This window comes from Amblyomma americanum, chromosome 7, assembly GCF_052857255.1.
Source record: "Amblyomma americanum isolate KBUSLIRL-KWMA chromosome 7, ASM5285725v1, whole genome shotgun sequence".
Classification (NCBI taxonomy): domain Eukaryota; kingdom Metazoa; phylum Arthropoda; class Arachnida; order Ixodida; family Ixodidae; genus Amblyomma; species Amblyomma americanum.
Genome location: NC_135503.1, coordinates 62,666,803 through 62,679,705, shown reverse-complemented (window position 1 = coordinate 62,679,705; position 12,903 = coordinate 62,666,803). Strand labels below are relative to the sequence as shown.

Here is a 12,903-nt window from a genome sequence, read left to right as displayed (position 1 = left end):
CCCAGGTGTTTCAGTATCTATGGCAGATGCCGGGGCTAGCAAAAATATTTTCCTTCATTTTTACTATTATTTTAATAATAACCACTACGACCACCACCATCATGCTGCTACAGAAGCGTGACCTGAAATCCATATCTCGTATATATATTTGCGACGAAGTGCGGTGTTTACGCTCCATGTTATGTCTGTGGGTGAGAAGGATCGACGTATATGCGGAAGTTCTCGTTATTAACCACTTCCTCCGAGCACAACGCCATATAGAAAGCAGTTCATGACAACTACACACTGAAAAAAAGCATCGCTTCAGAGTCATCTGTAGAGATATTCATGCAAATATTATTAGAAGTGTCTGTGCAAGCAGGAATGGTGACCGCCCTCTGCCAGCTGTCTGTGGTAGGTGGCAGCCTGTACACCCGGCTTTTGTATGAACTTATAATACTACCATATTAACTTAGTATTGGAGTTTAAATTAAAATAACCTTTGTATGCTTTTTCGCTTATAATGACCTTCGGTGTGCTAACTTTGGATACAACGAATTTTAGTGTTTTCATCTGAGATACACCGATCCTATGTGTGCCACGTCAGATGTTTGAAACTTTGATGTGTTATTATTCACTGTAACGTACTTTGGTTGTTAGCATCAGACATAACGAACCTTCGTGTGTTGCCTTATTATGACACCTCGGATAAAACGAACTTAGTTGACACCTAATATATATCCAACCTAAATGCCCCTCCTTGTATATAACGAACCTTTAGGGGCTCAACCTCGGATATGAAGAACGCTTGGCTGCTAAAGGTGTATCCAGACGGCGGGCCACGGACTGGCCCGCGGACCGATCACGTGGGGTCGACTGCGCGAGGCCCGGCCGGGCCTGGCCGGCGACAGCGTCCACACGACGGACCAGAAGAGCAGACGACAAGGAAGGCCAAGCCTCGTGATCAGCCTGCAGCAACGCTCGTCTCACGCTTCGACATTCGGCGGCGAGAACAAGCGGAATCCGCGGCAGAGATCCGCCTAAATAACCAGCGGAAAGCTCGATTGGTACGGGACAGATTTCTGCCGCGGTGAGGAGAAAGTTGCATTCCCACGGTGGCAAACATGGCGGCGCGCTTCCAAGCAGGACCGCTCGCTTCGGACTGATCCGGAGTTCCCGGGTTCGAACCCGACCGCGGCGGCTGCGTTTTTATGGAAGCAAAACGCTAAGGCGCCCGTCTGCTGTGCGTTGTCAGTGCACGTTAAAGATCCCCAGGTAGTCGAAATTATTCCGGAGCCCTCCACTACGGTACCTCTTTCTTCATTTCTTCTTTCCCTCTCTCCTTAACCCTTCCCTTACGGCGCGGTTCAGGTGTCCAACGATATATGAGAAAGAGACTGCGCCATTTCCTTTCCCCCAAAACCAATTATTTTTATTCGGACTGCATTCATCGTTGTTACTACCTTTTTTGTTGCGTTCACTGGCAATAAAAGGCGCACCAATTTCTCGCTTGGTCTCACCTCGCCTATAAGAAGACGTATGAGTGAAATACTTGCTTTATTTTTATTTAGAGTGACGATTGTGCCCCTTCTAGGCTTAAGCGGAGCGTACGTTTGCTGACAGAAATAGTTACCCGGCCTAACAACTAGATGGCACCACAAGGCTGAGCGTATCCTTCCGTCTGTGTTTGCATACGCTAAACTAGATGTGGGAAATGTGAGAAGTGCTGTAACGTGCCGAAAAATATCTGCGTTTAGCCTACATGATAGTTCATACGCTTATGGCTCGTAGACAGCGTCAATTGTTCTTTAATAATCATATCTGTGTACGTCGCGAGCGCCGTCGTTACGACTAATTTCGCTCGCTCTCGCCGGCGAATGCCCAATTATGAACGAGCCATAAACCTGTACTAACGCTAAAAAGTAAAACGTAGCGTCGTCCGACCACGCTGACATGTTAACAATGGAAGCAAAACTACTTTCGCGGGTGTCGCCTCGACTGCCGGGAGCACCGAGCCGGGAAAGACCAGTGCGGTGTAGTTGCCAGACTTGATGTTTGCAAGTAGGCAAGTAGGCCAGAAAAAATGCTCTCACATTTCTCGCGCGATTCGGTCCGCGGACCATGCGCGGACCTCGTAAACCGGAAGCGAAACCCCACGTGACCGCTAGTCCATGGGCCAAAACAGGTCCGTGGTCCGTCGTCTGGATACACCTTAACGCGTTCAAAAGGCCCTCCAAGGACCGCCTGTTGTTAATTTTCTCACCTGCATTTATTACTTCATGTTCCAAGCGATTATAATGCTTTTATATGAAGAGCTCGTTCCTGCCCGCTTATGAAATGTGGCTAGCCTCAACTGTAGATTAAGCGCTCACAACATCATTTATATTAATCAAACATTTTCAATTCTTTTGCGCCTTAACGCTCGTTCTTTCCGTTTGGCTGCCACATTGACAGTAGGCAACATTTAAAAGGAAAACTTTTGTATTCATGTAGTGAATGCGTTACGTTCGACAGCAAATCCAATGTCCCCGTCACGGTAGCTTAACTTCCCTATATTTATGTCATTAAAATGATTGTGGGGTCTTATTGAGCCGCCTCGTGTGTTTGAAAGCTATCTGTAGTTGTGTGTGTGTCATTGTCAGGGCGTTTGACGTGAAAAGGGGGGGGGGGGGTGGCTGGTAGGCCGTCATCGACTTCCCCTCTTTTCTTTTATCTTGATCCGCTTTCACTTGCGACATATTCTTTCTTATAAGCTTATATTCAGTGCGCTTCATGCTGTTGACGCACAACGAATATAAATGGTGCATCAATTCGAACCCTAGTTGTTACCTTTCTTGTCATCTATTCTTTTTGGATAAGAATTGAATTCTAACGCGGTCATCTCGCTTAGATATTCAAAGAGGGACGTTAGGCAAATAAAAGAGAATGACTCTCACTGTTGCCATTACTGTAACGGGCGCCGCTCTTGAAGCGGAAGTCGTTGAAATCGGAGGGGCAGGTAGATTGCGAAGCGTTTTTAGCCCGACAGTATCTTCGGAGAAGCAGGAATATCCCGACGCCCAAGAGCACGAACAAGACGGGGGCGACCACTCCGGCGGAGACGAGGTCCGAATCGAGGCTGGGCTCCTGGGCCGCCTGCATCACTTCGCCCAAGGGGTAGCTTTGTCCAGCATACAATACCTGTTGAGGTAAGCGCCGGAGGTGAACTGAACACACAGCATTGTTTGAAAAATGATGTACATGTACGGAATTGATAATATTTAAAAATACGTAATAGTGAACAAAGAAAACAGGCTGTCTTTGAAGTAGAGTTTCGAGCAAAACGTTGGTGCAAAGCAAATGCTTTAGACGTAGGTTTGTGTGTTGGCCGGGATCCTTCAATGGCACGCTGTGCGTACGAAACGGCACACCTGCCAGGGTAATAGAGATAGATGCATTCCTACTGAAGAAAGGCAGAAGAATCAGCTTCCAAGGCTATGTGAAATGTATATTAGATAGACCCCAGGTTTCGCGAGGGCACCCGGTGGTTTGGAAATTCCCTGAAGAATAGTGTTTCCAAGAATAAATCATAGCACTTGTGTTTTGCATCTTTTCAGAGCATAGTACATGACGGTAGCTTGTCTTGCGTATTGCAGGATTGAAAAATTGGTACTACCATGAATGCGCTTTATTGGCCACGATGTTGCCGCTACTGTGAGTTCAACTTTATCAGCCACCCAAGAAGTTTGCTATGCCAAAGTAACTGAAACACGCTTTCCAAACCACATATGTTAGGCGGGCCCCGCCTCTGCACTTTTTGAAAGTTAACAGTACTTCTCTTTTGCTAGAATTCACAGTTAGTTTCAAGCGCATGCAATATACAGCAAAACACCGCTAAGCCTAAAGAAACTTAGGGAGCCCAGGGCAGAGCGCACGTTCTTTCTGAAACATATCCGCTTGAGTAAACAGTTTCAACGACCTGGCAGCGCAGTTATAGATGCTACTAGACGATTCGCCTTAGCTAGTGTCCTCTCTCAGCGGAAAGCCTGTTTCCAGGAAAGCACTATGTGCTGATGAAATAGTTTTCATGTTGAGCTCGAGGCAATTATGCTTTCTTATATCTTCATTCAAATGATTCAGAGATTTAGAGGCCAAGCGTATTTCTTGAGTTTTTTAACGCAATAAACGTCAAAGATAGTGATTTATATTTAAGTATTGTTTGTTAGTCACTTCATGAAAAGTAAAACACAATGAAAGAACAGTTGAAAGCTACAAAGATTCCAAGCGTCAACACATTGAGGAGTGTTTCATTTTTTGTTTGGAGCTTAGGAAGATGCATGCAGGTGAATATATCGATGACTACGTCCTCCAGTTTTGTTGTATTGTACAGAAATTGCCTATATAATGACGCCATCCCATGTGGAGAAACATTTCATACTAAGTGTTCGTAACAAACCGGCTCAAATACATCTGACTAAGCTAGGCACAGTAGACCAGTACAAAGGAAATTTTCTCGCGTCGTTTCATCTTACATTCATAATGAAAACGTCGCAAATTTCACAAAAAGCGCAGAAAGGAATAACGAGCACAGGCGCTGTTTCCATTATGATGAACGACCAACTAGCTCTTGATGTGCTCTTCAGTCTAAACTTAAAATAATAATGTTGTGGTTTTGAAAAGCAAAGGAAATGTCCCAAAGACAATTTAATTTTTTGAGGAAACTCATTAGCATCCACCCAAGCGCAACCATGCCGTTGCGAATAAGCTTCGTATTTGAAGAGAAATGGGCCCCGGGCTTGGGATCGAACTCGAGACTACCGCTTATCCGGGGCAGTCGCTCTACCAACTCGAGAACCAGGGCGGCTAGCAGATGGCGGGGAAAAAGTGAACATCTCGAAATGAGAAGCGGCGTCTGTCCAGTGTTCGGGGAATCCTAAAAGCTAGGGCAGATTTCTAATGATGTTGTGCTTCACGCCATCTGCTCTGCCTCCTTTGTGTTCGCGCTTTCTTTTAACGGTGATGCCGAAAACTGTCCTGAAAACCGAGAAGTTTATCTGCCAATTTCACTACATTGCACATCCTCATTGCAAATCGTCAGGAGTGACACAAGGTTCAACAACATTCCGCTTTCACCTCAAAACAAAAAAATTATTGTGTGCGAGATAAATAACTCTAACATGCTGAAGTCGACAGCTCCTCCTTACCTCAAATGCCTGAGATGAGCCACTGGCAAGGATGTCGCTTCTGATCTTGCAAATGATTGAGCGAGAAGTCATAGTTGTGACATTACACGCGTGATCCACGCCGCTCATGCGAACGGAAAGCTGGACGGCTCCTTCCAGAGTTTGAAAGCGTTTTCCCTAAAAACGGAGTACATGCCGTAGAGTTAACAACATCCAGAGAAGTAATGCAGTCACTAGAAGTAATGCAGGAGGTGCAAACAGCGTAACTAGTTTAGCAGACTTGATACGGAAAGTGAGGTTCACTCCATAGAATATTAGTTCCTTTTAAATAGAAATTCTACTGGTATTTCTGGTTGTTCTAATGTTTTTCGGCAGCAAAAAGCAATTTTTGTTGACGAAATTGGATCTTACAATTTTTTCGAGAACTGTTGGGAATGTGTGGTGTGAAGACTGAAAATAAGGTTATCTTCATGTTATCGCCCTTCCTGGCGATAAGGGCTGATGAAGGAGATGCCCGTATTGGATCTTTTGATCTATTTTTAGCCTCTGGTAGGTTCTGGTCTGCTTGATTACGCCAATTGATTACGATTTTACGATTACGATTAGCCAATTGATTACGATTTTAAGCTTCGTTACGGCTCTTGCTACCTTGAGCGTGTCAGCTCCCATTCCTTTCTAGGAGTTAAATTCCATCACAGCCTAGGCTGGAGCGACCACATAGACCACACCCGTGTCAAGATAGTGAGAGCTATTGGTATGCTTTCCCGGCTTCGAGATCTTATACCTTGCTCGCTGAAAAGACAGTTGTATTTCTCTCTTATCCATTCTTATTTGTCTTCTTATATGGGGTACTTGTAACAAAACTGACTTAGAAAAAATATCAGCCCTGCAGTCGCGTGCAGCTCGGTTTCTTTTACCTGCAGGAAACAACACAAATAGTTGCTCGGCAAATACACAGTCTCGAATGATTCCTGTGAAAACCATGTATGAACTCAAAATATGTGTGTTTATTTATAACGAAATAAAATCAAATTACATTAATTTTTTTAACACGTACCTAAATAGATCTACTGGTTACATCCGTAACAAGAATGCTAGCATTTTGTAATCATATACCACTGAAGACAATGGAGCAGGAAAGTATAAGCCAGACTACCTGGGGTTATTATACTGCTGTCTTAGCCTTAAGGGCACCGTCCCGTTTTTACTGAAACACTACGAAACTGCTAAAGTGCACGTTAGGCATCATATCGCAAGGGTTATTTCACTCATGAGACACCAATTTCCGGAGCCCTTCACTATGGCGTCCCTCATAGCCTGAGTCTCTTTGGGACGTCAAAATCCCATAAACCAAAGCAAAGATAACAGGTGTGATGCGCTTAAGAGATGCTCAGAAAGAATGTGTGCTGACAGTATGTGGGAAGGCTATGTACGTGCCGTTATTTCAATTGATGGCTCGTCGGGGTCAACTTTCTGTACTCCTTCCGGAAAGAGGTCGAATTCAGGTGGCGGTTCGTAGACCAAAGTGAAGTGTCTCCTCTCGCCAAACTGTCCTAGAGGCAGGTCCAGCTCGTCCATTTGAAAGCGGATCTGCGCTGCAATGTGAAAACTGTTCTCCTCCAGCTCAGCTCCACCAATCACCGAGAATTCCGTCAGCGGTGTTCCTGGGCAAAGCATGTGCTCTCCATTTTCCGTCACTTGACATCCCTGCATGGAAAGGAGGTTCGCGGAAAATTTTCGTGGCTGGCTGGAGTGCTGTAAGCGCGAAATAGGATACCACACAACCGACCTCCTGTTACGACACGAAACAGTTCTAGGGAGGGCATTTTATTAGGGGAAGCCTCTACATACAAATACTATGCTCAAAAGTAAAGACACTGTAGTGGGAGAGGCGAATCATTTCTTAATCATTGAGATCTGTCGAAGAACTTTTATAATTTAATTCGATACCCCACGAAGGACAGTAGCAGAAGATGCCGTAGTGATGTAGTCATCATATATTTTCTGTGGCAAAATTTAGTGAATCGAGGCATAAAAAAACCCGCCGCGGTGGCTCAGTGGTTAGGGCGCTCGACTTCTGATCCGGAGTATTCGGGTTCGAACCCGACCGCGGCGGCTGCGTTTTTATGGAGGAAAAACGCTAAGGCGCCCGTGTGCTGTGCGATGTCAGTGCACGTTAAAGATCCCCAGGTGGTCGAAATTATTCCGGAGCCCTCCACTACGGCACCTCTTCCTTCCTTTCTGCTTTCACTCCCTCCTTTATCCCTTCCCTTACGGCGCGGTTCAGGTGTCCAACGATATATGAGACAGATACTGCGCCATTTCCTTTCCCCCAAAAACCAATTATATATAGGCATAAAAAAAGATAACTATAAAATGGGAAGAAGTTGACTGATCTGTTCATGTTCACAACATACAGATCATAGATCCCCGCGACGAATTATAATGGGCACTACTGTGTGCACAATTAGATACGTCAGCGACTGTTCCTGATTCTTGTTTGTTTCAGTGCTGCTCAGATTACCACCGAAACCACCGAGGATAATTATCCAAGTCTCGTTTGAAGTATTAAGCACTGCATTAAGGGCTAACTGCCAAATAGACCATTGAAGCGCCCGAACTTGGTTGCCGAAGATGGATTTTTAGCATCAGTGAGTGAACGTAATATTGCAACAGGGATCAATCTGCCTTTCACTTCCGCTTCTGGTATTTTAGTTCGAAGTATTACCGGGATGATCCCAACGCACCGTGACTCATTGAGTTTGCCTCATGAAGAATCATGAAAAAGAGAGAATAAATATTATTTTTTACCACCGCGGGTATGTGTAAGAACGTATGTGCGAAGAGTACGTATACGAAAGTGATAAATATTTTGTGCGAATCATTTTAAATTGTATCGGAAATGCCAAGTAGAAAAGAGTATGTCAACACAATTTTTTTAATATTTTAGAAAAGCGCCGAATCAAAAAATAAAACAATCGAATGTTTCCGAGTTTGGAGTAGCGAGAATAGCAAGTGTTTTAAGATATGGCTGCCGCGCTAGCGAAATAATAAGGTACATAGAGGTCATTAAAGAGGTAGTTCGCCTGTTTTGTAGATAATATCACTAAGGACGAACATGACGATGCATAATCCGTTCTTCCTCTTATTTCTTGCTAAACAGCCTACAAGGAATGTATTCCAGTGGCCGTTAACAACTCACTGCGTTGAGATAGGCAGTATTAAGTTTGGCAAAGAATGTTGTTACAATAAACTGGCGCATTGATTTATCTGCGAAATTGAAGAATAGCATGAGAAAAAAGTGCAACATTGTAAAGTGTTTCCCCTCTTCTGGACGAGGGAGTGATAGCGATAGTTGTTTGTCTCGTCCTTTATTCAGCCTTCAGCCACAACCACTGACCTCGAATTCACTGAACAGCTGCACAATAACAGCTGCACTCTGTCCGCGTCGTTGCGCTGTTTGCCACCAATATGTACCACCAACTCGCCCGTTTGGCTATTGTGCTGAATGTAAATTGCAGAAGGCTGACCTTATTAAATACTCAGTTACAGCAGGCAAATACGGTTTCCAATAATACACAAACATTTAGTACCTCGACTGCTACTAACAATGCTAATACTGCTCCTCCTGTTGCTTGTGTTACAATGAGGGTGAAAGTAAACGCAGGAAAATATCGCAATGCAGGTGTAGTCGCAGAAAGCAAAATTTTTCCTCTGATCGTTTTCAATTTCATTGCGAGCGACCTCGCGTCTTTCCCTTGCTGCAAGCTATTTACGCCTGTCGTCGTTCAAAGATTCCTCTGGAAGCCTACGACACATTGTCGCAGAGATTTTATCTTGCAACAAATAACCATAAGTTAACTCTAAAGGATTTCCGTTTTACCTTTCGCAGAAAGAAACTAACCTTCTTGATCTCCTCGTGCTTCTTGCCGTCCAGAGAGGTGACTCGAGTCACAATGACGGGATTGATGACGCTGTCAAGGTGAGCGCCCTTCACAGCAAAACTGAAGCGTCCACTGCAAATGCGGTACCACACTGTTTCGACAGAGCGCTTGTGCATAGCTGTGACAAGCTACTCACTGACTACTGCCAGTGGGACCTGGGTTCGTTTACAGTCCTATATTCAGAGTTTTCAAGCACTATTTTAAGCAGGTGCAGTCTTGCACACGCAGGTAAAGAACATGTTTTCAACAGCTCTGAAGACAACATCTGCTCCTGTTACAATAATGAATCTCCCCACCACATTAGATTCAATGTTGAGCACGTTGAAGTTTCTTATGAGCATTTTAATCCACTGGTGTTCTGCAAAACTGCTCATAAATGACTACTCCCGAGTTTTCTCTGTCCACTTGTCGTGAATTGCACCCTCACCAACACAAAAATGCACGGTAGCAATACATTAAACAATGCAGAAATATGTATATATCTGGTCTCTTCCTTCCAGTATCTACGATATCTACCTTGCAACAGTGCTATAATGTTTTGACAATAAGTACCTGAAACGGTGCGGCGCTACCGAGCGGAAGTTGAAAAGCAATGAGGTGAAGCTGTGTTAAATATTAAGACCTTGCCGGCGCAGTTCAGATGAAGGCAAAAAATGTACTCGGAGTGTAGTCTTCCGGCCATACAAATTTCGTTGACAGCTGAGGTCGGGCGAAATGCTGATGCCAATCGGAATACTCTATATTGAAAGCGCATGTGAAGACCAAGGACAAGAGAAATGGACTAATGCTCTTGTGCCATCCAGTTTTAATGTCATTTGTGTTTACCTGCGGTTTCAAAGTTTTATATGCTATACCAACCAGCCCTGTAGACAACTTTTTTAAGCCATTCGGAGTGTTTATTAAGTTCGAGTGGGAGGGCGCCTTTCTGCTGAGTGTTTAAGTAGCCGGGTACTGTAATGTGCGCAGGGTAACGTTGAGAGTGCATGTGGCTGTAATAGTATAGTGCCTAGGCGTGCGTCACGCGTGCGCACACATTTTGTACAGGGTCATGCACGCTCGCTTCTCCACCCTTATCTATCAGCATAAGGCCAGCATCGGCGTGATAGGTTCAGCAAGGAAGAGAGGTTCATCCGTGCCCTTGAAGAGAGGAGAAAGAAAATTGTCCCGTGTGGAGACACGCCGTTTGTCATGCTGAAGGAAATTTCTAGAGAAGAGAATGCCACTGAAAAGCGGAGAAGACCTCCATGACTGCCATGCCTGTAATATCGTACTGTAATTTTTGTGAAGTAGTCATTGCTGCTGCGCGTCTCTTAAGACAGTTGCCGAAACTTGGCATAGTAAATTTTGACGAAAAAAGATTAGGTTACGAGTCTTTCAAATCAAATTTCTAAAAGCCATGACGAGAAGGTCAGATACACTATGGGCTAGTACGGTCGAGTTAAGGCCTCGATTCCTTGTAGCAAAATATTCTGCTACAGTAAAGTATACAATATGGAGCACAAGTCGATTATGTGCCACTTGCCGGTACGTTGATCTCTTGGGCTCAATGTCATCGACCACGGGCTTTGCCTTAAATGTGGGCTTGGATCCAGGATTGACTGCTGCGACAAAAGGAACTTGGGCGCCATCTATAGTAAGAAAGACTTGCATGCCTTGTGCCACTTGATCTCCATCCACAGTGTTCGTTGAGCATTCCAGGAATGTAGCGTTAATCCTGTCGCATGTAGGCAAGTGCAGATTAGTCACAAGCAGACCGATTGACAGTAATATTCGCTTCGCACGGAAATTTAAGGGAAACATAAACGCTGCAAAACTGCAATTTCTTTGCTCAAGCAACTTCAGCAGTTTGTAACGCATGAACTGTATGGCTAGTTCTGAGTACATGACGGGCCAGCCATATTAAAGAATAAAAACGCTTCCAAAGGAAAGAATAGAACGTTTACGCAGCCCTGAAATGCCGTGTTCTAGGCCAAAAGTGCTTTACTCGATGCAGACTTGCATAATTTATGGTTTAGCGTAGGGAAGGTTAACAGGGGCAAAGTTTAGGCAAAGCTTAGTGTCAAATATTAAACCCCTGAAACAATGCAAATGGTAGGATCTCGTTTACACGTGCCTGACTGCAGCTCTTTCCAGGCTCTCATGTTGGAATTTCGTGATTCCGGCGCAAAGCATAGAAGCTCAGAAACTTTTCACAAGGTGTCCATCGCTACATTATCGCATCATGCACTGAACGCGCACATGACACAAATGGAGCGGTGGAAAGGACATACGCGTTCACTGCCCTATCACACTGCATCCGATTGGCGGACTCAGAAACATCCAATGACTGTTGATGTACGGCTGTGAAGACTGGTGGCAATCGACCGTTTAAAGCAATCTACACTTTGATAACTAGTATCTTTCGCTTCCACTATCCGTTTATGCGCTACATCATCCTAACAACACTACATCGCCCTGTGAGGGAACACATGTCCCGAGGTGCTGAGTATAAGATCGACCGCAGCAGCTTTCGTGTCTACCAATGGGAGCTCAGTAGAGGCGCCTATCACTGCGTCGCCGTCAAATCGCCGAATAATTAGTGTGGTCGTGTTTTGAGCGCCCCCCTCAACGGCTCTGAAGGCACGTGGAAGGAAGATCAGGTTCACCGCTTCTCACCCTCAGCTCATCACAAGCTGCTTTCATATTCCGCCGTTTGCCGCATTTTTTTTGCTTCCATCTGCATGGCAGCAAGCGTGGCCAATTTGTTAGGTGACTGTAGGAACATTTAAAGATAACGCAAATGCATAGTAGAGGGCAATTCTACGTGAAGAGTGTGTGAGAAGAATTTTGCCAAATACTTCATTTCCTATGCCGAAGAATCTTCCCTTAGTTCTTCTCTGATGTGAAAAGTTTACGGGAAGGTAAATTTGCAATGCACCAAAGATAGGCAAAGAAAGCAAATTGATAATTCAAAGGATGGTTGAGCAATCAGGAGTCTGGCCGCATCGAGCAACTGCAAATTGCCAAGCACTTCACGATGAGTGAATCGGGAGAGCCTGTAGTAAACACAGATATTCTTATCCCGCCTGCCATGTGAGTCATGACTCCATGATCACTCCATCAGTAGTCCATTCATACCAAGCTTATATTTTGCCGGCTCTACTGTGCGCCACATATGCGCAAGTACGGAGCTTTAGCCACCCTGTAAGCCATGCAAAAGTGAATCAGCAGCAGTGCCACCGCATTACATTTCTGTGTCAATGACCGCTACCCTACGTTCTCTGGCGATCACGAATAGTCGACGTATGTAAATGGCTTTTTCGTAGCGCTGCACAATGGACCTCACTCACATCTCATGACAGGTAATGGCGCCTCAGTACAATAACGTCACGGAGAGTGCTGCTGCCATTAGCCAATCGGGCAGAGTGCGTGTTCTTACCGGAGTACGGAAAATAGGGAGGCTTTACTACCTCAATTTGACAGCCGCCCTAGCTGGGCAGCAGTTTAGTTACACCAACAAGACTCCTGCACATGCACAAGGGAGGTTTGCTGAATATATAAACAGGCCCACAAAAACGCTCATTTCTGCGGAGACCAACGTATATTTTGCAGTTACATGCTAATATATTTAATTTCCAAGCTCCATATAGTGGCTCCAGACAGCCTTTGAGAGAAGTGTCCATGCGAGCTTATGTTTTATCAAGTCGCAGTGCGAGGGTTGTTGCATCTCTGCTAGAACCTATGGGCTCTGGTGCAAGAAGCGAACAGCTCCGCTTGTTATCAAGATATCTGAAGCGTTCGCGATGCTCAAATGAAGCGCATTAGATGGTAGAGAAAAA

The 12,903-nt window shown here is 44.9% G+C and overlaps 1 protein-coding gene across 3 annotated transcripts in view; it reads right to left on the bottom strand.

The window, feature by feature from the left end:
- Nucleotides 1–12,903, bottom strand: part of LOC144099228 (hepatocyte growth factor receptor-like) — a 50,083-nt gene that overhangs the window by 18,769 nt on the left and 18,411 nt on the right. For all 3 annotated transcript variants that reach the window (XM_077632375.1, XM_077632374.1, XM_077632376.1), the window contains 5 exons: nt 10,608–10,799; nt 9,046–9,157; nt 6,579–6,848; nt 5,163–5,318; nt 2,916–3,159 (listed from right to left, as the gene is read on the bottom strand). In XM_077632375.1, the coding sequence (XP_077488501.1) occupies nt 2,916–3,159; nt 5,163–5,318; nt 6,579–6,848; nt 9,046–9,157; nt 10,608–10,799 (974 nt within the window). The remainder of the gene's footprint in view (nt 1–2,915; nt 3,160–5,162; nt 5,319–6,578; nt 6,849–9,045; nt 9,158–10,607; nt 10,800–12,903) is intronic.